Genomic DNA, 25,137 nt, shown 5'->3' with positions numbered 1-25,137 from the left:
TTCTAAAAATGTTCGTTTTCCACAATTTTGATTGTTCTGATCACAAATATTGCCCGGGAAAACCCCAAGACCCCCACTGCCTAGCCTCACTCCACTCGCCCCCCCCCCCCCCATTTTTTCCCTTTGGTTACGATAAGGCCTTTCAGGACGATGGTCATAATGAAGACACAATTAGGATAGAAATTACCTTAATTGGCCGAGAGGAGTAAACCGGTACCAGTCCTTTTATACTTGCGACCATGCAACATGTACGTGAGACAGGCCACATCATTCTCAAAAGAAACATGTTGCCCTTGTGATCACCATGTTGTCAGAAACAATAAACCACCCAAAAGACCGTAGTAAATTTGTCGTTTCTGCTCAGAAGCGTTTTCATGAGCACAAGCAAAACCATTAATTGATCAAAGAATGCAAGCACCTACACCACTTTTTACCGTAGATTTTTGTAGTTAGGAAAAACAAAAAAGCAATGTTTCTGGGTAGGTGCTGGCATAGCTATTGGACTCTTTTTCTTCTACTTTTTGCACTGTCAAGCATATCTTGTCATCAGTCTAATGATTTTTGTGAACGAGATGAAAAAACTGGATCATGCAAAAAGAAAGATTCGACTCAAGATCTGAGTGAGGACGAGCCTTGCTGGGACAAAGAAGAAACATCGGTAAAGCCAGATAGTTTGGAAAGTCAACAAAAGCTAGTCAGACTAGACGGCGTCAAGGTTGATATATTTATCATCATATTTTAAGAGCTATGCTTTTTACGAAATTTCTGCACCAACTTTTGACAATTGTATTACTTTCTGGTTAAGAACATCGATTGAAGTAAGAAACGTAGATTGTCTTATTGATTATTTATGACTAATATAAATTCGGCACCTCCAGAGGAATTGCTATGATTAAGCAAATTATCGGGTACTGTGTTTTTAAATCTGAATTTATTGAGAGCCATTGATATTTACTCTTTAACAAACACAATTTCAAATAAATTTTATCGCTTAAAACATAGTCACTATGCTTAAAACTTCTTTTTGTTCAAGTTATAAAATAAAAATTCCCTCGTATCATTTTAGCGGCCATTTTGATCTCGTTCTAGAATAATTTCATTCTCTCCTTTTTTTACTTTTACTGCAATCTACTTAAACGGTTCAAATAACATGATGGAAGGTCCATAGAATTTTTAAAACAGTGGCATAAGGCACATACATTCGCTTGTTTTCTAACTCACAAATCTCGAAAGTGATCTCAGACTCCTTAACTTAGCATTTTTCAAAGACAAATCGTATTGAGGGGATTGTCACTACATTTAGGTTGGTCATGAGCAATTCATTGAAGTTGATGGCACAAGGTACAAATTCATTACAAAGTCTATGAGACCCCTTTTGTTTGGTAAGTACTTTTCGTGAATTGGTTACAATGAATATATTCTAGAAGCTCGATATCTGAACAGCATATAGATATAATGTTCCACAAAATGCAATAGTGTGGTTGAAAATGACAGAGTTACTTTAGTTGCATGTAATAGTGCTATCAATTTTTAGAGTAATTTTTCATATTCTTAGTTTCACGCGTAAAAATAATCTCAGGAGATTTATTCAAGATCAAATGATAACGATAATGAAAAATTTACAAGAAAATCACCTTAAAACCCTCAACTAGGTCTCTTTCTACCTTTTGCCGTGGGCAGCCTTCATAAGCAATTGCCATTAATTTTTGAGCCCGTCCCCCTCCTGGAAAAAGTATAAGACTGCGTCTATGTTGCTTTTTTGAGATTCTTGGTTAATATCTATAGTTACCTTACATGCAACTAAGTATTTATATAAAATTTCCCTTGAAATAAAGATGATCTTTAAAAAATTTTAGAATAATGAACTGTGCCGAGATGTTTGCGTATTTCCGTAGTGTAGTCCTGATTCTATTAGAAAAGTTAGACTTGATAAGAAGAACTCGGTTGTAGATGATGCATATGTCTTTTTATGATGCAGAAATCCCCAACTTCATAAGCAAAGACGAAGCTGAGGAGATCAAGGAAAGAGCACAGCTCACAGGAATGTTTGACAGCAAAGCCAAAGGAGGCCTAACAGAACCGGACTTTTTTAAACCTAGCGGAAGTAAGTAATTCTAAGATAATTCATATCATAGAATAGATGGTTTCAGATTTGCAAATGAATCTACGCAAAGACAGCTACGTCATGAACTAAATTTCTAGTGCAACTGGCGAGCTATGGTATTTGCAAAGAAACTGTTCTTTGGCTCTGGACCTAAAATTGTGAGTTATTTGTATTCTAAGTCTTTGTTGAAGTTGCTTTGGGCTGGAAAACCAGCTATAAACATCACTGTCATTATGATTACTGCATTAAATTTCTGGCTGTATTTAATCTATCATGTGATCTTCCCTGTTCGTTTTCTCTCTATGGCTTCAACATCATCAGCATCCTTACCTGTCATTTGTTTTTGTCTTAGGTCCTGGAATATCTCTTGGACCAAGTGGAAAATTTGAGTTTTGGGACTGGAACCTAGATGGAGTAATCGACATGAAAGATGTATGTAACATCATCAAATCAAGCTTTAACTGAGTCAACTTTACAGTTGTGTTGAATTTTGCACTTGCATTCCGTCTTCCATTTATCTGAAAAATACTGTACTATTAACTCTAAAATACTCTAATAAGTGTAAATGATAACTTTACTATTGACAATCAGTGACTATTATACTTTTATTGAAATGTAAAAGATGTATCATTATTATATAAAACTTTGGTAAGTAACAATTGCTGGTAAATTTGGTAAGTAACAAGTTGTGGTAACAATTAGCATCGAATCCATTTTGGGGAAAAAGCAAAGAAGATAAGCAGAGTTTCTAGATTTTTTATAGCACAGAATAAACGTAGAATCCTGCGCTCAATTTGATTAGGATGCAATAAATGTTTCTGTATATTCTAACTGACGAATTATTTTCATATCTAATTAGATTAAAAGCTGGACAAGATACTACAGTTTTATTGTGATGAACGAGACTGACATACATGATATGTAAGTGTATCTTTGGTATATTGATTACCATAGACAGGGTTATAATGTCAGCTTGTTTTTATGGCTGATGTTAACCTAATTAAGACTGCGTCATCTGGCTTATGTTATGCAATTTCTAGCATTGAAAAAAAATCACAGAAGATTTATTTTTCAATTTTGATAACAAGGCATGCAAAAAAATTGGTAGACTGACAACAGGCTCGCGGTCAATGAAATTTATAATTGCTCAGAAGCACTCTAACACAGCTAATCTATCAGTCTAAACATGAATCGTGGAACGATTTTTAACAATTTTTAATGTTTTTTGAAAATTTGAATAAAAGATTCTGAAAGTAGATGCATTTAGAGGCTCTCCTCATTTTCAATGGCTGTCTCTGTGGGCCAGACAGGCATAAAACTATAATTGACCCTAGAAGTCAAACAGCACTTGGATTAAGTAAATGGACTGATCCCTCCTACTGACATTTCCCTGGTCTTTTTGGTTTAGAACTTGATCCTACTGTAATCAAGATGGATTTAAATTTTGTAATGTTCTTATAGGCAAAAGAGCTACTTCTCTTTGTGTTAATTCACAGGGTGTAGTGTACATCCTGTATCTACTGACTTGACATGAATTTTAGTGATCAGCCACGTATTTTTAAATGTGTCATTTTGTAAGATTTTTCTAATCTAACGAACGTCCTTGTTTTTCAGGTTTAAAGCTATTGACTTCGAGCATTTTGATGACGGTATGTCATAAACCTGTTCACATCTTCCATAAATGAAAATTTAGAGTGGGAGTTTATAAGCACATATAAAGAACGATCCTGATAACTTTTGAAATAAATATAAATTTCAATATACACGAGCAATGTAGATCAGGACATCCGACGTCGAGGGGAGGGGGGGGGGTGGCCCTCACATTTTTTTGCAGAACAATAGATCTTTTTTGCAAAATTTTTTGATACGAGTCTTTAATTTCCCCCCGGCCCCTATGTATAAAGGTGTACGTTGCAAATAATACAGCTTTGGTATGTTTCTAGACGTAATGAGGTTGAGGCATTGGCTACATGAAGTATTATATCTTTATTTTAGGAATCATCCCCTGTCGACAAACTTTTAATGGATCCCTTTAATCTATAGTGTTCTATGATATTATATATACTAACTGAATGTACCCTTTGCTTTCTTTAAACGATTTTTGGAAATCTGTTTTGTTTTTTGCAAGGTGTAATTACAAAGGACGAATTCTTGATATTAAGCACACAAGGAGTCGATGATTATATCAACCAGCTTGTTAGAGATCATCCTCGATTTCGACAAAGATACAGCGAACAAGCGTTTTTATCAATGAGCAAGTCCTTCAGCAAAACGCTGCATTTGATCCGTGAAAGGTAAGGAGGCTAGTAGCTAGGAGGTTAGAAATTCAAAATTAGATGGAGGCAATTTAAAGTGATTTGCCCCTCTGATGGGAGCCCTTTGGGAGCCCGGTAGCCCGGTTGGACAGTCTATCATTGAATTGAATGTGAAGCAGTGATCACGCTTTTCCAGCACTTGTCTGAACTAAATTCTTTCCGGGTTTAAAAGATCAAACAACGGTTTTTCTGTCGTCTACTGTTTCATCCAAAAAATTCTTTCAACACAATCTATACAAGAGTTATATGCCCTATTTTGATGACCTCTTGTCTGAAGTTTATACGAGATTTGTTCATGAGATTCATTACAAGATGCCTTGCAAAACCATAAAAGTTTGGTTTTTAAAATGTAAATTTTTAAAAATTTCGACTCTCTTAGTAGAGTTGATTCCATTTGATAGTAAAAATTCAGATCATCATAACAATAAAAACAGGTACTAACGATAATGATTTGGTATATAGATTAGGACGGTTTAAGTTTCAGAGCTTTACTCCTAATGCGATGGTCAGGATGATGTATACTTTCGTAATACGTGTGCAAGTTCTACCTCGATGCTAGAAGTTGTTCAAGTACAATTGGAAAGGAATCTCTCAAAATTTCAGCTTACTCTGAATCAAAGTTCCGAAGACAAGTTTATTAGACAATTTTCTTACAATAAAGTTCTCTTTGGTTTTACTTACTTTTATCCAAGGTTGAAAGAAAAATTGGAGATGCTTTAAGTATAAAAAAGAAAATTGTACCAATAAATTCCTTAAAAAGTGGAATGTAAAATGTAAGCTTATCTTTAAAGAACTCTCGTTCACAAATCTTATTGCTTACTTGGAAAATTCACAGTAACTATTTTTTGGAGAAAATCCTGCACGGTATTTGCAAGGGTTCAGGGGCGTAGCTAGTGGAGGGGTGTAGGGGGTGTAATACTCCACCCAATACTTCATGAATTCGTTAGTAAATTTTCAGTTTGTCTATAAAGCCATTAGTTTGTCGGTAAAATCATTTACCAGTAGGTAAATAGTGCCTAAATCCTTCTCAATCTACGTCTTCGTCGGTAAATTTTTCTATTGATGTCCCTCCACCCCCTAGTCTGGAAGGTCAAGCGACGCCACTGCAAGTGTGAATTGCATCTCGCCCCCATCAACAGGGGTTTTAATGGGCCCCTTTTCAGGGCCTCCGATGAAGGGGGGCCGGGGGGCCACGGCCCTCTCACTTTTTGCAAAACAATAGAGCTTTTTTCAAAACCTTTTGTTATGATTGCCACATTTTATCTTGGCCCCTCCACTTTCCAACCTGCGTCGGAGCCCATGCTTTTCTTGCTAGAATGACTTTGATAAATCGTTTATTTAAGATAGTAGCAACAGGTGTTCAGATGAAGAGAATTGTAAGAAACATAAAGTCCAACCACAATATTGGAGCTTAGAATATGGTCTAGTCTGGGAAGTTTTTCATTTTTTATACACCTATTATAATCAGCGGGTGAAATTTTAACAATTAAAAAAGTTTGGTGAGCTCTTGTCATACGATCCATCATGAAGGAAAGATTGGGCAGTATGGAAAGAAGCAACATCTTCTAGAACTTCACGATTTCACGCTTTTTTATGTCATCAGACATCACGTTTGTTTGATTCTATTAGATTTCTACCCTTTCTTGTTTCCCTGTGCTTAGAAAATTCAATCAGTTGGTTTTATTTTCTCTAGTATTGGCAGAAAAGCAATTTGCTTAATAACATAGGGTTTAAATATGATTTCGTGTTTATTTATTGTACTTTATTAAACCATAGGGTCGTAAAGTTGACGAAACTTCCCCGCAAAATTGTCTATGGCAGCGAGCATATGCAGGTAGTAAAGTACACAACATATGGCCACTACCATGCACATCACGACAGCGAAACACACACCAGAACTGACGTACCCTGTTGCCACATGACCGACACTGAGACCGTGCTGAAATATGGAACTTGCAAACTTTGCAGGTAATTAAAGCTTCTTTTTCATTTTGAAAGTATTAGAAGGATATCAATATTTTCTTTGATAGGCTTGAGCTGAGCTCTACCTCAATAAAAAGCTCTCTGATCCTAAACAAGGGGAATCCCAAGCCTCCCCCTCCATGCCCATAGCACCCCTTTAAACGCATTTGAAATCGAATTTTTAAAATAACATGAATCGGATAGGTTTTTAATTAGTTACTCTTTTTCAGGTTTGTCACGATAATGGCGTACCTAAATGATGTTGAAGAAGGAGGAGAAACAGCATTTCCTGTTGCTGACAATGCAACTTATGACTATAATGTAAGTGCGAAAATTAATCTGTGCATGAGCTATGTTTCGCCTTGCAAGAAAACATCTCTGTTTGCTAAAACTGTCGCACATTGAAATCTGAACAACAAAAATTCTGATCTGCGTAGACAGAAAGCGTTCAGTTTAGCGGTAGCTGATTGGTTAAAACATGAACCAATAAAACACACTTTCTCCCACTGTACAATTCGATCAACAACTGCAGCACAATGCATCCTGTTTTCCCATTCTATGTTGAAAAGGTTCTAAAATCCAAACTATAGAGCTAGCGGTATAACTAGTAAGAGTTACATCAAAAATTCAGCTCAAATTATTTAAGTTTGTTGGGGGGAGGGGGTATTACCCCCATGCAATGCTACAGTTACTACTGCTGTTTCTTATCAACCTTTTTCGTCTCAAAAAATTTAGCTTGCCATAAGATTACATGAAAACTAATTGACCCCTTTTTCACTATTTTCTTATGAATTACATTTATCATTATGATTATTTCTATTTTTTCAAAAATCTCGATTTTGATTTCATCTATATATTTCTTATCTTGAAATTTATTCAGAAATAACAAATTTAAATGTGTATCATATCAAACAGAGGCATATGGCTTGGTAGCTCCTTATAGTATTTTTGTCATGTGTTTTAATCTGTGGGGGCTCTATGTAATCTTTCACAGATAATACATTGTTAATTATCATATTGTTGTTTCAAATCTCGATAAATTCCATTTCTTGCATTTCTAACAGATAGTGTAAATTGAATTTATCAATGTAGTAATCGTGCTGTGAATAAAATGTTTGAATTTAAGTTAAGTTCGTCATTTGCAGTCATTCCGCAAGAAAGGCAAAGGGCCAGAGGATTCAAAAGACTTGTATAACCTCAGCCATAACTGCTACTCTTCAAATCTGGTTGTAACCCCCCGTGCGGGTACAGCTGTAATGTGGTACAACCACCTTGTCGACGAGAAGACTGGCTGGCTTGGCGAGTTGGAAGATCGTTCTTTACACGGGGGTTGTGATGTTAAAAGAGGAGAGAAGTGGATTGCCAATATTTGGTTAACTGCCCCCTACGCAGATTCTGTTGATATGCCAAGCATGTATTTTGATGAGGAGGATTACCTGGAGGCTCAGAAACTCTACCTGTAATTAGCCTACCTGAGCGTTAAAACTGATATGGAATTTTTAGTGTTGTTTTTTAAGTGAATTTGATTCGATGAAGACACTTCGTTTTTTTTATTCCCATTACCTTGCACGGCAGAGGGTTTTAAGTAATAACATCACAAAGATATTTCTAAGTATTTTTGAATAGCCAAAAGTAGCATCATAAAATACCTTTAAATTGGTAAAATTATTTAAATGGTCTAGAAATTGAGTTATGGCCACAAAAGCACAAGCTCTTTACCCGTCAAATTACTTTAACCTTTCTTGGCTCTACATTTTGTTATGAACCAAGCCAAAATGCCATTAATTAAACGCTCATAAAGAAATTTCTACTAAAATAAACAATGTCTTTTAATAATGTCTTCCTAATGTCTACAATAATTTTATAAGCCCCCCTCGTAAAAGCCCCCACTCTCGTATAAACCCCATCGAATAAGCTCTCTCTCGAATAAGCCCCTATCCAAAAATACGAAAAAAGCCCCCAGGCTAATTCGAGGATTTATGGATTGGATGGCTGCAACCGCCCTGCGGCATACTGATGACCTTGCGCAGCACACCTTTTCCCGTCGCCTGAGTTATTTTCACGTTGCGCGTTTCACGTTCACGAGTTATTTTCGCGCGCTGTTAAAAGTAATTCTAAAGAAAGAAACTCTTTTCCTAATGAATTCACGCGTACACGTCTGACAAATCATTACTAATTTTACACACGGGCCTATTATTAGTTTGCAGCTTCGCGGCCTTGGTCATATGCGCAAATGTGGCTTAAAGATTTTATTTTAGCGAATGCGGCTTCTACAAGTAATGCGGCCTGCATCTTTCAGTTAAAATTTCAAGTGGTTCTACTAAGGTGCTAAATAATTTGTCGAAAGATTCTTTTTGTGCAGAAATTTTGAAACTGCGGCCACTGTTTTTGGCTCAAGTTCACGTGGCGGTTAGCTTCTGTTTCCCGAGTATTAATTCCTTATATGTAGAAATAGGCTGGAAGTGTTTGATCTTAAAAAGTACCCGTTAGGGATCAATTGGGTATCGATCGATGAGCGATAGCTACCAGATTACATACATGCAAATCCCGCCACCCGCGCACGAGGTTTTAAAGACAATCACTTACTCTGCTCTGAACAAATCAATTTTTGAATGGAAAACTTCAATTTTTATTGTGATACATCAAAGTGATACATCACTCCATGGTTTGGATGTAGCAATACTTTTCGTTGCACATACAGTCGAACTTGGTCGTATTTTAATCGGGCCTTGTGTATTTAACCAGATTTATGAAACGGATAAAGTTCATAGCTAACTTCAAAACAAAAAGCTGTTTTTTAGCATCTGTTCAATTGGCTTGGTTTGCAGTGGCAGTAATTCAGGATATAATCAGTATTAAACAGAACTGGCGTCAGTAAGAGTACCTGAGGAACCCAAACTTGAAAACACTCCTCATTGTTGATATCAAACATGCTTTTTTGGGAAAGGTTTGGTGCTTTATTCACCCTTTTTGTTAGTACCTTGGCATTGAAAGAAAACCAATTCTGTGAAAAAGATGAAGCAACTGGTTTATGCAAAGAAACAGTAAATGATGAAAGTGCACCTTGTTGGTATTTTGACCCAGAACTTCCGGCAACGCCTGCGAAAGAAGAAGCTGGAAAACTAGTAATGCTCGATGGAGTCAAGGTAAGAGCATCTATTAACTCATTGCTTGAAAATCAGCATTCAAGAGATTTAGGCTAGCTTAAAAGTGTCTGTATCGTGTTTAAATACGTAACGTATCTCAATCTAATGCAAATACAACTGTAGCACTATTGCTAATGATAATGAGACAGCTAGAACGTCTTTCCTTAATACTTTGATGTTCATATGAATGAAGAAAAACTATTGAATAAAAGCTGTTTTTACGAAAAATAAGGAAAATGTTTCAATGACATCCATTATGATACTACAGGGCTACCATCTTTGAAAGTTAGGAAGGCGCTGTGCTGCAGTCAACTTTTAGAAGCTACGACTATGATCACAGCTAATAAGCATGCATTTGTGTCAGAGATTCTTTGATGTGCATATAAAACCATTGAAACTATTTGCCCACTCAAAAAGACTGATAGGAATTTTCTCACTAACGTGAAATGTATAGAATAAATCCTATGGTAAATTAAATGGTTGTCAACGCAAAATATGTCCAACCAAACAAGTACTCACTTGTTATGAGGACCCCAAAGTATCTCTGAATCTTAACAAGGGGAATTGGGCCCCGGAGAATCACTTCCATAGCATATCTGATATACTGTTTGTTGGGATGATACAACAATCTAGTTAGCAGAGAAAAAAACTACAAAATGATTCTTAGTGCAGGCCCCTCAGAATCGGGGGGGGGGGGGAGGGGGCTGGAGCCCCCCAATAATTGTCAAACTGTAGTATATTTCCTTTATAAAAGTATTAAATGAAGAGGAATACAATTGGCAGCACCCCCCCCCCCTCAATGGGCAGTTCCGACGGCACTGTAGTGAAATGTTATTGTAGCACCAGGCTATTTCTATTGTAGCACCAGCTTATTTCTTCCAGCTGTTAATGAAATCGCGAGTGGATCATGAAACTACCTATTCAAAGTGTTAGGAAAACATTGAAACTGAGTTCGCAAGAAAACAAACACGTGCAGTGGCGTGACCTTACCATTTGTTAGAATTTATGAAGCAAAAGCCAATTTATCAGCAAGCTGAAAAGGATTGGCTGTTATCTGTTAACTTCCTTTAGCATTCCTTCAATTAAAACTAGAAGAGTTCTGTTAAGGCCAAGTTTACCGATTATTGCGATAATCATTCAATTTTCATATTAGGTAGGACATGAGCAAGAGGTGAACATTGCAGACAGGAAATTCAAGCTAATTACGAGATCGATGCTTCCTCCCTTGTTTGGTAAATTTCATTCTATTATTGATTCTTGAACAGAAATTTATCAAATCATTGTTATTCAAAGATAGCGAAAAATTTGAAACTTTACTTTTCTAGAAAGAGTAGGAAATTATATTTACATTATATCTTTCAATCAAAATTTGTTTTAGATTTTTTCAAGAAAACATACAGCTCATCTCGTACTTTAATATGCAATATTTTTGAATCAAGAAAAATGTTAAAATCATTCTTTATTTAGTCATATCCTTTTGACACCAGCAGTAAGTATTACAAAAAAATTATATTCAACATTGTAATCAGTTTCGATTATGGTACTTCTGACGTCAAAGTCAACCTGCTATTAGCACAGCTTGATGTCATTGCAGCTTCTTTCAAAGTACAGGCTTGAATTTAAAAAACATAAAATTCAAAGAACTGATAAAGCAAGTACTGTCTTAATGAAATTTTTCCTTTGAACTGCTTTCATCACAAAATTCTAAATTCTAGCTCTTTCAAAAATCCAACTTCTCTTATAGAAATACCAGATTTTCTTGAGAATTACGAAATCGACAATATCATATTGCAAGCAGAGGATTCTGGGATGTTCAGCAGTAAAGCAAAAGGTGGACTCACTCCTCAGGACTTTTTTAAACCATCCAAAGGTTTGAGCTTTTGTCAATAGCATCATTCATTCAAATAACAGTTTTCTATTCAATTATAACGACTAAACATTTTTTGTGCTATTTTTTGAAATGAAAAAAGGAAAAAAGATTGAATGTTGAAAAACCTATAAAAATCATATGTATCATGAAGAGCCAATGCTGATAAAAGCTGATAGGTGCAAAGCTTATACAAAATTTCATGCTTCTTGAAGGATTTGAGGCAATATTTTGATGCTATTTTTGCAACAATTTTCATACAAAGAATGCCTAGTTAGAAACAAGAATGATAATTCTCAAGGTCTGGTGAGAGACACTATCATAAGGTTGTCAGAGCCCCTTCTATCCAATAACCAATTGTAGCAAATTTTACATAGCAATTGAAGATTATGAAGCTTTAAGCTTTGTCCAGAAATTCATGCTAGAGTTATTTCATTTTGAAGATGTCCTTCTTAGCAGGGGTGTTGTGCTAGGGAGGCTGAGCCCCACTTGTTTGTATCGAAAAGTAGCAAATTAAATTTTTTGCTATTGTTCTTTGCAGCCTTTTGCGCAAGAGCCCCACTTGTTATTTTGATAGCACTACACCCCTGCTTCTTAGGGTTTTTATAGCCTGCAATCATTCTGGAGTAAAGTAAAATTCAGACTATCATGTATGTACAATTTTTTAATACAATATTTAAGATAATTAGGAATTTAATTGCAAATGTAGTAACTGTATCAAGCGATGAAAATACAGTTTGTAAACCCTTGTGTATTTCTTAACTTTTTAGTGCCCGGAAAGTCGCTGGGTGCTGCTGGTGACTTTTACAATTGGGATGTCAATGAAGACGGCATCATTGACATGGATGACGTAAGCATAGTTATCATGTTCACACTGGCTCTGAGTCCTGCGTGGAAGAGCCTACATTTTGCCTTTCGGTCTGACATGGTTCTTTTATAATAGATGAAAAGGGGATGTTAAACCTTTTTGGGTTAATATAGTTATTTTTAGTTTACTTTAATGTTTTAGATATTTTATTCCTTCAGAGTTTTATGCAAGTGAAATTATCATCTTGCTGGCGAAACTGGAGAGCCTGGTCAGGATAATCCGATATATTCTTCCACCAAAACCTTTTCACTTATAAGAGTAAAGCTTATTGCTGAAACTAAAACAAGCCAGAACCACATTCCTTGAAATTATATATATTCAATGTTATTCTTTGTCTCCCCTATCTACAAGGAAAGGCATTTTCCAAGTTTCCAAGTTGATGGGGTTCTTATCATTAAGATGGGGTCCTATCTAAAATAAACTAGCCTCTTTCAAATGTCTTCGTGGCTGTCGTCTTCTCAGTGGCGTAGATAGAAAATTTCATTGGAGGGGCAAGAACTTTAAACTTTTCCACAAAATCTAATAAAAATTTTTACTTTGCCATAAATTTGAAAATAACATAACGACATCAGATCAGAACTGAAATAAAACATTTTTCTGAAATATTCAATTGTTTTTATGCTAAATTCAGGTTTAAAATTTTTTCTATCAAAATGTAACATTAAGATTATGCATAAAGGGAAGACCGTGTATAATTCCGACAAGATCAAACGTTTTCAGTCAAAGTAGCAGTTAAGCTTTACAGGGGGGTTTTTCACCCCTTTGACCCCCTCCATCTACGCCACTGCGCCTTCCCAGCAAAATTAATTAGCGTAGATTTTTGCTGGTACAACTATGGATGCATTAAATATGTGACACTTGAGTCCAAAAGAGGTTCTTTCATGCCCAATGCTTCTTCTTGACTATCGGCATCAATAAATAAACATATACTAACGACCAAGTGGCAAGTAAGGCAAGCTTGAGTGACAGAGCATTTGAATGATAATTCACAGCTACTAACAATCCTTTCGTAACTGCCATTTCATTTCAATCTTCTGAGAGTATCTTGAAAATCGGCTAACTTTTGGCATAATAAATTTCTTTACAAGTTTTGAGAAATGTCGTCATGAACAAGGCAGTACAGCCAAAAATTCATTTGAATCTCTTGATAATTACAAACGGCCGTTTCCCTTGGCACTTCTGTGAAAGGGGACACTTTGGCCTCCTTGCCTCTCCAATCAAGATGGCAAATGGGGTGGCTGACCTCCCGTGCTCCCCTCTTTACGGCGTCCCTGCCTATACTGTAGCTACGTACAGCATAAATCTGTATCAATAATCTCCAATTTTCAGTTTAGCCTAGGTGGGTTTTTAACAAATGAGCATCCTCTAGTAAATAAGGATCTGAGTTCTTACAATATTGTTGATAAACAAATAATTCCTCTTTAAAATTTGTAGTATATCATCATTCTAGACGTTCAATATTTGCATTCTGCTTTATCTAATTATGGTCCAAACCAAAATAAACAGCATATTTAAAATTAATTTAAAATTAATTTAGCTATACCATATATTTCTTATATGAAGAAAGATATAATGAAAGTATGAAGCATGGAATCAGTAATATTTCAACACAGAGGTCTGCAAGTAGGTACTTTTTACCGCTGTTTCTAATAAGTGAGTTAGGGGTGCGTGCCCTCTTTGCCCCCTGGTTCCAACATCTATGATTTCGAGAGCAACATGAGTATGTAGTGTCTATGTGATGTTGAACGCTTGGACATTGAGAGCAGTTAGTTTTCATTTCAGTAATTGTAATTTGCAATGTTTTTTTTCATAGATTTTACGCTGGAATAAGTTCTTTAATTTTCTGGTGTTGAATGAAACAGACGTGGAAGAAATGTACGCTTCTCTCTTATTTCCGAGATAATCAAATTCATCAATGCATTCAACAATAATACTATAAGATTTGATTTTACACAATACTTTTTGTTTGATTTTTACAATATCTAACATCACTAACATTAGAAATATGTATATAATTTTGTGCATGTGTAAAATGAATGAGTATTTTCGCTGAAAATAGCTTGGTATTTAGCAAGATTTCTTCTAACAAGATTTTTATTTCTAAAACTTTAGTTTTACTGTTGCAAACTAATTTTGCATTGCTTGAAATTCATTAAACGGCAAGAACTTTGATTGCATCTTAATGTCTCTTTCATAGCTACAATCCTTGCCAAAAGTCTTGTTACACCAAGCTAAAATTTCGCATAACTTCAGTAGCATCCCCCTCTCCCCCTTGAAACAATGTTGAATAACAACAGTTTCAAAGCTTGAAATTGGTCCAATGTCACTTTAGCTGCTAGGGTATGTAATAGGCTTTTCAGCCAACATTGTTTTTGGGGGGAGGGGGGATATTTCTGTATCTTACAACCGGAAGCCTTTATTTCTTCAAAATCTTTCATTGATCGCAGGGTGTTCCAAGGACTTTTGTCAAGGATTGTACCTTATTGTCAAAAGCCCCATGCAAACGGAAATAATTGATAAACATTCTTGAAATTTGAGCTAAACTTATTTTTTTCCAAAATTTCAACCAGGAAAGCGCTGGTAGGCTACTTGTATATCTGATGTGGTGCGCTGGGAACACGCGTGGCAATATGATTAATAGTAACTTTAGGTAACTAATTGTAACTATGAATCTGTTGATAACATGTCACTTTTGTACGCTTCTGTGTCGCAGACTGCTGAGGCAATGGCTAAAAAGCCTATGTTGGTAGCATAATCTTAAAAATGAAATTCAATCTTTCTCTTTCATAGGTTCAAGTTTGTGGGTGGCAGTGAGTTTGATGACGGTACGTTGGGAACTAGGCATTGTTTTTACAAGATATGTAGTTCATGACCATACTCAAATCGCGTCTATTTAGAAAATAACAGCTTTTTTGGGTTCTATCCTTATTGCACTCAAGCCTTTAATTGTCTCTGACATTCTATGTTAGTTTAAATGATATTTCTTCCATTCCTAAAGCTTTTTTCAAGCTAGAACAAGATTCTTTGCTGATTTTCCAGGAATCATCACAAAAGAAGAATTCGAAACGTTAAACACACAAGGTCTGGAGGATTACATAAATTTACTGATCCGAGAGCACCCCAGATTTCGCCAGAGGTATAGTGAGCAGACATGGCTGCCTTTTGAGAAGATATATAGCAATGTTCTTCATAACGTGAGGGAAAGGTAAGTATTCAATGAATTTAAATTTGACAAGATTTGGAGTGAGAAAAGAACCAAAAAGCTGAGAACGGGCAATGGACTGATTCTTCACTATTCGCATTTCAATGCCGATTCTCGTAATTCTAAACCAATGCCAAAATATGAATTTTTTAGCCAACATTTTTCAATGAAAACACATAAACTCGATTTTAATTGTGCGCTTTGTTGATTGCATTCGCGTCATGCATTGGTGTCCAACTCACTCTTTCCTTCTCATCGAATGTGTCTATATGCGTTATGGATAGGCCCATATTCAAGGCAGTTTTACGTTTGAATAAAGATTCATCCTTTGTTAAAGTTCTAGCAGGGGCGTTGTGGCTCCTAAAAAAGGGCCGGGAGAGAATGATCATCGGGGGGCCCGCTCTTCATCTCCAATCACAAACCACAGGTCGCTCAAAATGGTACGTACCTGGAAATCATGCACCAACGAAAAATTACAAATACGCCAGTTTTTATCATCTTTAAAGATTCGTCTGCTATATTTATTGGGGTGTATCCCCTTTTCTCTAACCAAAGTCTAATGCCAAAGTACATTCTTAACACAAACACAAACGCAGCAGAGCACTTACGTGCACGGCGAGCGAAGCGAGCTGAAAATTTTGTGACCATGCCCTTCAAATTAGCTTCAATAACATTTTGGAATGTTTTTTTCGAGTCGTGTACTACGTTTTAAATTGTTTAGGCAAACTTTTTGCGTTTAGTTAAAGTTCAGTTCTTAAATTGGAGTTCCTTGCTTTAAGAGGCCCCTAGACTTCGAGGCTCTGGGGCAGTTTGCCCCTTCTTATCCCCTCTCGGTGACTCTATTCAAATTCCACGCATCTCTTTCGCAGGGGTCTGTTTGTATATGATGACCTCCTCTTATTCTGAACTGCGAACTTGAGTCTACATGTAAGTGAGAGGTTTTCTCACTAAAATTTTACTCATATTAAATATTTTCCGGGGTTTTACAAACTTATTTTAAAGGGGCCCGCTGGGAAATTTCCCGGTCCCGCCTAGCAACAACGCCCCTGATTCCTAGGCAGCTTACACCCAAATTAAGTGAAAAATCGAACTTATCATGAAAAGTAGGTTTTGCTGATGAAATTCTTTCAGTTTCTGTGCTTTCTCGGCAATAAGTCCTTCCTCGCCTTAAAGATATCAATATCTACACCCTTACCTACATTTGCTAAGTTTTTCCCATCATAAAACCTAAAGATATGCATAAGCCATTTGCAATCGATTGGTAAATTTCATTTGATCATTTACTTGTTTATTGAACTAAATATATGGAAGCTCCAGAAGGCCTGTGTGATTTTACTGCAATAAATCACAATATAACTGTAGTCAATGATCTTTGTGGTCGTGAAATAAAAGCGAAACGATTGCAGAATGCATAGAAAGCTTTCATTAGTATATCGCGGGAAAGTGGCTAATTTGTTTTTGCTATCTTTTTTGTGTGTATACAGTGAATAAATGTCCTGTCCAGTTCTTAGCACCAAACTCGGACCAAAGCAGTGACGAAGAGTTGAATTTACCGACGAAGACTTTAATGAAGAAAAAAGTGGATGTTATTTCACTTACTGATTGGCGATTTTACCGACCACCTAAGAATCTGTGGACCAGCTGAAGATTTACTCATGAAGAATCTGGAAAGTCACAACCCCCCACCCCCTGCTAACTAAGCTTTTGGCTGTGCTTACGCAATATATGTTCTTATTTTCATTTACACCATTACTATTATTAAGCTTTAGCATAGAAAATTTTCATTTTTTTCTTTCAAGGGTGGTTAATATCACGAAGCTGCCAAGAAAACTTGTTTACGGTGGAGAGCAGCTACAGGTAAGTGGTAATTTGACATAAAGTTTTGTGTACAATTTTTATCATCCAATATCACATAGGCATATTAGAGCTTGTTAAAGACACAATGGTTTTTACATCTTTTTGGACAAGTGAGGTATTTTTGTTCTTCAATTTGTAAATATGAATCTGTGTGAATATGAAAATTGATGCCTTAATAGTACCCAATAGCAAACGCCAGCAAAATGTTCAAATGGCGTTTTATTCATACCTTGTGTACTTAGACATGTAGGCAGACATGCAAAGTTATGAGGTACGGGAGAGATGTTAAGATGTTAAAACAAGTTCCAAATGTACCAATTATCTAGAAAAAGTAAAAGCTATGTATCAACTCGTTTGAAAGTGGAATTTAGATTAAAGAAATTTCGGAAGAGCTGCGCAAGTTTTTGTCAAGTCACCGAAGCAATGGGGATTTCTAGTCCCACAATTTTACACAGACCAACCTGTATAAAGTATTAATCTCAAGAAAAGACTTGTTTTGTCAACATAAAAACTGTTCCATCTAATTTTTCTCGGACTCTCATAGTGTGCTACCTGTAAAATTCTACTAGTGTCAATGTAAATTTTCTTTAAAAGCAAGCCAGCCGCAATGCTACCGACATAAAAACACCAACGTTGTCTTTTAGACTCAAAAATTAAACACGAAGAAAGACTCTTGTCCCCCCGAGAACATTAAAATAACGGTATCATCAAGATTTCGTTCCGTTACAGTTTACACCAAGGCCACTGTTTGCTGGCAAAATAATGAGGTTTTTTGCTCAAAATAGAAAATTGAATAGGTGTGACGATTTTGACCGCTTGATACCATGCCAAACCAACGCCCTTATTAGCGTTTCTAGGTACTGTCTTTGCATTGAATCCTTCTGGTATGGGTTTAAACTTTGTGTAAACTTTTCGCTACACCTATTCCAGTTAATGAAATTAAAAAGCAGGAAAATCAATGCAAAATTGGCCACAGATTAAAGTAAGATTAAATTCTAGACTATATTTGATCTACCAGGAGCCATTGCAGATGGTATCCTAAATGCATTGGAAGGCTGGTTTATCAGTTACAGCGTCAGTTACTAAAGCTATGTTTTCAGTCAGATCAATTCGATTCAGATCAATTCCAGTCAGATCCATTCCATTTAGCTGGAATAATAGAGGTGAACCAGTGGTTTGGGGTCATTGCTCTACTCAAGGTCCTTGACTTTAAAATGACACCTGACCTAAGTGGATTCTCTGTACTGTAGTGTCAAGTATAACACTCTCGTCTTCCTGTAAGTGTTCTTCAAACAAAAAGTAAAGGTGGGGTGATGTTTTGGGTTTTGGACTTAAAATAGAATCTTTAGAATTTGTTCTAGGTTTATATAAGTTTATATGTGTCGATGAACATACTTATATTAAAAGCTGTGTCTTTTAATCCACTTGCAATAGTTTCCAAGAGTTTTTTTGGAGGAATGTTTACAATAACATTGTGAATTTGCAATAAGATGCCAATCCATCAGCTGTAATCTTTACATATTAAACTGAATCTTCCCTGAGTGTTTCATTCACTCTATTTTGCAAGTTTTACAAGTTGACGATAATCTTAGGCCTAGATTTATCTAACCATAATATTTCTTGTTACACCATGCATAACAATGATAACAGAAGAAAAAAAAAGTTTATGCATCAAAAGTGACAAATTCGTTGTACCAACTTTTAAAAATGTGCGTAGTAAAAATGTACCATTTTTAAAAAGACTTTCGAGTAAATATTGTGACTTTTATCTCTACCAGAACTATTGAATTTCTCAGGCAAAACACAACTTGAATATCTTCATAATACGCAGGTTGTGAAATATGGTCCTTACGGCCACTACCATTCTCATCATGATACCGAGACTCACGAAAGAACAGATGTGCCGTGCTGTCATCAAACAAATGTTGACATTGCAAGGCAGCATGGGAAATGCAGGATTTGCAGGTACGGTACCGTATGCAATGATTTGGCCCTCCTTTCTCGTAAGCCTCCTTTTTGTTGCATTAGAAGACATGATGCCATTTCACAAAACTAAGTCCAGACCTTTTTTCAACGCGCTACGTTCTTTCTTTTTTGGTTAAAAATTCTGCTGCATTTAAATATAATCATTGTGTCAAATAAACCTCTTTCCCCTTAAGAAGTTCATGTTTTGGATAAACGAATTACTGCAACAATAGTAAAAGATCGTTACACGGGTGCTGAAATAGAGGCATTTACTCTAGAAAGCGTTGATTTTTTTAATTTTTCAAAAAACATTTGACATGCTTCAGAATTTTTATGCGGGAGATTCATGCTCTTCAAAGCACGTTCGGCTGGAAGCAAACGAAGAAAACGCTTTGCTTTAATTCTTTGTTAAAATTTTTGTTCAACAAAACGAGATCCAGTTTAAAGAAATGAACCAACAAGGGATGACATTTCTTCTAGGGATTATGCTTGATTTAGTTGTCTTTATTTTTGTTTGAAATTTGTTGAAGAGCAGTAAACCACACTTTCTAGTTCTGCTCACCAAATATCAAGAAAGATGAAATAGCTATTGCAGATGCCTAGCTATTCTTGAACAAAGTGAAGATGAACAGGAGGCCAAAATGACATTCTTTACAAACTATTTCCAAACTAATCTGGATTTAGGATTTAGGTCTTTTGTCGTTTGTTTGTTTAAACATCAAAGATTATAGCGATAAAAAATACATCACTGTCTTGCTAGATGATAATGCTGGCAATTTTGCTAAGTTCCTCATTTCTCTACCCCGTAAGAGCATCAATTACATTGTCGAGTAAAAAGCAGAGAGTACCCAAAATTGGTGCGGGTAGTTTGTGGTTCCATGGAACGCTAGGGTAACGGCGATCCACACTTCTCGTGTTTAATCATATAGCTGCAACCAGAGAATCACAATACTTAGTTTGATGAAGTTGAAGGGACAATAGTGGCTCGCAAAGTGACAAGGGAGGGGATTGCATTCAGATTTTGGGACTTTCATTTTTCCTGCTATCAGCGGAGATTTATTTTTGCTGGCCTGCTTTTTTAATCAAGACATGATCCGTTTATTTCTTTATAGTGATCTTTATTCAACGTAGACACAAACATATCATAATTTAACCACAACGTTTCAAAGTTATTTGGTACAATTATTTGCAATTACAGGTTTATAACTATAATGGTTTATCTGAATGACGTCGAGGAAGGTGGAGAAACAGCCTTTCCTGCAGCTCATAATAAAACCTATGATGATGACGTAAGCATGCATTCCTCTTGCTTTTTATAAATCCTGCTTAAGAATCGAAACAAATTAAAGTGAGTTTCGTCATACCTCAAGTGTTGTGAATGATAAGGAAACAGACACAGACAGATAACCTATTCATGTGTAACTTTTTCGTCAATTAACTTGGCTGTTTAAAACTAGAATTGATGGCTCAGGGCAAGGGCGTGTGATGAGGGGAGCAAACAATCGCGCCAACCTACAAAAACCACTGCATCACAATTTCATTTCATTTTCTGATTGGCATCATATTTTTTCTCAAAATTACAAGTTTTCGCTCTTTTTTTGCTGATAAAAGAGTTTTCAACAAATAATTTTGGTATGACATACAGAACTTCATGTTAGACATAAAATTTGCACTAGATCCAGCAATACGAAAATGCTTCATCTAGCTTACATCTAGCGCATTTAGGGCAAGTTACGTTTTCAATACTCAGTGATATTTATTCAAGTTTCCGATATTATAAGAGATGACAAGAAATATTCAATGCAATAAGGAAAAAGAGCCAGTGAAGCTGTTAGAGATCAGATAAAATAATATTCTTATTCAGCATACTTTGGCAGGGATATGAAGTAGCTAATTATCCATAGAAAATCCTCGATAAGACCATTTGAAGTCCCATTATCATATAGATCTTTGACAAGAGAAGTGATAAATTGACTTTTGGATGACACTGCATGGCAATAATTGATAGTAAGTCTCTTTAAATGTTTAACACACCTAATGTTGCAACTGAATCTTTTCAAAGGCTCTTCGTGTCAGAGGAGACGAAACACTTCCAGATTTGCTCAATTTGTCGCAGTATTGCCAAGCTGCGAATCTGGTTATCACACCGAAGAAAGGAACGGCTGTTATGTGGTACAATCATTGGATCGACAAAAAGAGTGGCTGGCTGGGCCAGAGAATCGAACAAAGTTTGCATGGAGGATGTGATGTTAAGAAAGGTGAGAAGTGGATTGCAAATATCTGGCTGACAGCGCCATATGCAGACTCAGTGGATGTGCCAAGCATGTATTTCTCAGAACATGATTACACAGCTGCAGAAACAGCCTATAACGAAAAGTAAATTGATTAACCATTATGAAAATTTGTCTAAGAATAACGCACAATCAACGCTAACTCAATTTTTTAAAAGAACGGCATATCACATTATATGATATATTTTAGACGAATGAATTAATATATGGCTGAATGAGTCGACTAAACTGCTTACATGGTATATTCAAATTGATCAGAACTTTCTTCATAGGAAGTATTTAGAGCTGCATAATGAATTGGACGTCACTTTTCTTAATAAAGAATTAACATTGAATTAAGACTTACTAATATAAATGAATTTAACATATTTAGGTTTTTTTTTCGTTTTCCCGCACTCTCTATTAAATAAAGTTGATATATCATAATCAAGCTAACAGATTTAAAGAAAGTTTCTTGCTCAAAGTTTCGATGGGTCTACTCAAACTGTCATTTGCTTGCATTTCTGATTGGCCTACTTAAATCCACATCTGGGTATATATTTTCTAAACATTATCGATAATTTTTCTGATATTTCAACTCTGAAAGCCGTCAGAGTTATTCTTGTAAAACTATATAGATTATATTGCATGCACAACTATCTTGAAATCAGGTAATATGTGGCTTTTAAAATCGTCTAGTTTCTTTTACTGGATCCAAGGCTCTTTCGATGGCTTGTGGATTGAAGAAAACCCATGGGCGTGCTGTTACTTTGCGTGCAACGCAACGCATAGATGAACACCTTTGTTTTGGAGAATTTTAAGAAAGATGCGAGATATTTGTGACGCCACAAACTACCATCCTGTCGTGCCATGCGATTGTCTGGTTCTGTTTTTAAGTCAAAACTTGCGGAATTCTCTACACATCTCCACGACATTTTCATTTAAAAAACGACATTCCAAAGCAATCGGAAGTATCTGGGTCATTTAGAAAGAGTATTCTGACGATTAAAAAACTTGTTTAGCTATATCGTCAAGTGGTCACGCACCTTAAAAGAAAATATTGTTCAGTTTTTGCATGGCACGTCATACTGACGACACGGTGACACGAGGGTTGTTGATCTTAAAAAGTAGTTAAGATTCACTTTTTGCTTTTAAGCTCATACACATTCTATTGGCGTTTCATCATTTTAAAAAAGGAAGGATCAATTTCAATTTTCTAGAAGCACTCTTAGATCTAATATTGCAACAAGTGAATTAAATTGAAAATTATTCATGCAAGTTTTCTCGAAGGCATTTCTCGTCGTCGTTTTGCTTTGTTTCTGACTATTACCTTGTTCATATTACTACTCATTGCAAGATCTACTGAATTCGGCGGACAGGAGATCCGGCCTTTCTCATTCTTACAGAAATTAATGCTGTTTCTGTTGTTCTTACAGCTTTCTTGCATCTGCCTGCTCCCAATTTTGAAGCAGATAAAGTGCATGGATTTTCGTGTTAACGATGAACCAACATCAATATCCTATTATATTACCCGCAGAATATCCTGCAGTGGCATCAAGGTCATATGCAAACACTGTTAGGTTGAAAAGCTGCTTAGAATAAGGACATTCTTGGCTTGCATTTATATAATGCTGTTATGATCAAAGTAAAATTTCAAAGTAAAACTGTTGGACATTGATTTTCTTAGAATTCGCATAATAGCGCAGAATCCTTCAATAAAAAATCATTTGTTGGAAGAATTAAAGATTGTTACTTAATCTTAATGCTAATTTAATAAAAGACTTCAATGAACAAAAAGTTTGATTATAGCCTAGCTCTTGCTAAAAACAAGCTTTTGTTATTCTACCCTGGGTTGCAGAGCCTCAGGGAAAGAGTGGATCGGTGAAAGACTGTTCGACCATCTTTTCACTGAGGGTCTGGTAACCAGGGTAGTGCAATTCTCGCTCACTTATGTCCAGGTTCTCCGCATGCAAACAAGACCTCGGCAGCCGTTCGACTCAGAGCTTCTTAACTTTTTCATTCATTAATTCATTAATTAATTCAACATTAATTCATTCGATCTACATACAAACGTAAAGGCGCCATTGTGTAGACAGAAGGAGTTCGTTTTCCCTCTTAGACTCCAGTGGAAATTTTACATTGGCCTATTTCGATCCACAACTGGGTATATATTTTCCATCGTGTTCTTTCGGACCCTGATTCTGACGTTTTATGATCTAAGAAGTGTCAGACAAAAAAGCTTTAAGTATGTTGTAAAATGTTTGCTTTTTTCACTGCCATTTTCAAATTCACTTTAATTTTAATTTTTTTGTAAATGAAACTCTCCATTATGCGCCGTCAGACTCAAGACAATATTAAATGAATTTGGTGTCAAAAAATGCCTCGTAGAGCAACTAAAGCAAAAATAAGCAAGCACTCAGATTTTACTTGAAATAACAAACAATGTTTATCAAAGTCGGACTGTAAAGTGTTTTTTCGGGTGCACAAACAAAATTTTTAGTCTGGTGAATATGCTGATTAGATCACTCAGCCCATTTAAAACTTCTTAGTGTATTTCCATGGACGACTGTAGTGATGGCGAGCAAGCTTAATGAAAATTTTGCTTTTTTCACGCTTAGTGACCTACATTTCTTTTTGCAGCACTGGTTACAGTAATCATGGCGAGAATACGTTTGGAAAATTGGTCATTACGCTAACATTAACTATTGCGTTAATAACTTAATTTAGTAGATAATAATTTGCTGTTGAATGGCAGGATATGATAATTGGTGCTAAAACTGCCATTATTAGCAAAGCATAGAGATGGATGAATATTTTTGGTCCGTTTCCTTGGGGATTTATTTCTAAATTACATCCCTGTTACTGTTTCGCAAATAATTGTCATCATTTCTTACCAGGCCACCTAAATTAATGCCATAAATTGCAACAATTGATGTAAATTGCCATGAAAAGTCTGCCCTAGTTGCTGTTTCATAGTAGTGGCGAGAGGGAGTGACAGGGATCGCAGAAGAGAGGAGGGGGCTAAGGGGGCTTAAGCCCTTCCCCAATAATTTCCAAAATGAATTTAAAACCATAGAGAAAGCGCAGTAGTCCTAAGGACTATGAAATCGCCCTGCTCTTAACTTTTAGCATGTTTAGCCCCCCCCCCCCCCAAATGCTTTAGCCCCCTCAATCTGTAATATGCTCCGCGGCTCAATGTTTTGATTTTTTTTAATTCAAAAGAAATTGCTTTTTCTAATTACTGGTGAGTTTTCTAATTATGTCAATGCCTTGCTTGTATTTATGGAACTCGAGCCTCGGTGTACAAAAACTTTTAAAGTTAAAAGTTTTACAAAAAAGATATTTTCAAAGTCGTTTAAATTTCAATTTCGTCATTTATGAAGCAAGGGCCTTTTCATACCCCTAGGCCGAATACAGATCTATTTTGCATTTATTGTCCATGATTAACTATCAATTTTGTTAAAAATTAAAGCTTTAATTGGTATAGTTTCACTATCGTACATCAATTGAAGAGCAAGCTGTGTTCCCACACCTGGACGGAAATCTTTTCAGATGACTCAATATAGGCTCAGTAGGCCATA

The 25,137-nt window shown here is 36.0% G+C and overlaps 1 protein-coding gene across 1 annotated transcript; it reads left to right on the top strand.

Moving 5' to 3' along the window:
- Positions 1 to 162: 162 nt before the first annotated feature.
- LOC135690936 (uncharacterized) lies at positions 163 to 23,100 on the top strand. Its single transcript, XM_089115612.1, has 21 exons — positions 163 to 715; positions 1,304 to 1,382; positions 1,979 to 2,104; positions 2,457 to 2,536; positions 2,964 to 3,025; positions 3,719 to 3,753; positions 4,233 to 4,398; positions 6,196 to 6,387; positions 6,612 to 6,702; positions 7,527 to 7,841; positions 9,285 to 9,527; positions 10,681 to 10,759; positions 11,272 to 11,397; positions 12,165 to 12,244; positions 14,076 to 14,137; positions 15,053 to 15,087; positions 15,302 to 15,467; positions 17,264 to 17,321; positions 19,153 to 19,286; positions 20,485 to 20,575; positions 21,349 to 23,100. The coding sequence occupies exons 1-21, from the start codon at positions 470 to 472 to the stop codon at positions 21,664 to 21,666; spliced, it is 2,784 nt and encodes a 927-aa protein (XP_088971738.1). The 5' UTR covers positions 163 to 469; the 3' UTR covers positions 21,667 to 23,100.
- Positions 23,101 to 25,137: the final 2,037 nt, after the last annotated feature.

This window comes from Rhopilema esculentum, chromosome 4, assembly GCF_057945365.1.
Source record: "Rhopilema esculentum isolate cy_ngs chromosome 4, ASM5794536v1, whole genome shotgun sequence".
Lineage (NCBI taxonomy): Eukaryota > Metazoa > Cnidaria > Scyphozoa > Rhizostomeae > Rhizostomatidae > Rhopilema > Rhopilema esculentum.
This window is presented reverse-complemented; position numbering and strand designations above follow the sequence as displayed.

Excerpts from the sequence above, each read along its gene's own strand:
- LOC135690936 (XM_089115612.1), top strand. The coding sequence starts at position 470 with ATGTTTCTGGGTAGGTGCTGGCATAGCTATTGGACTCTTTTTCTTCTA. Across the intron at positions 9,528-10,680 it reads TAATGCTCGATGGAGTCAAG|GTAGGACATGAGCAAGAGGT; the intron begins GTAAGAGCATCT and ends TTTTCATATTAG. Across the intron at positions 10,760-11,271 it reads GATGCTTCCTCCCTTGTTTG|AAATACCAGATTTTCTTGAG; the intron begins GTAAATTTCATT and ends CTTCTCTTATAG.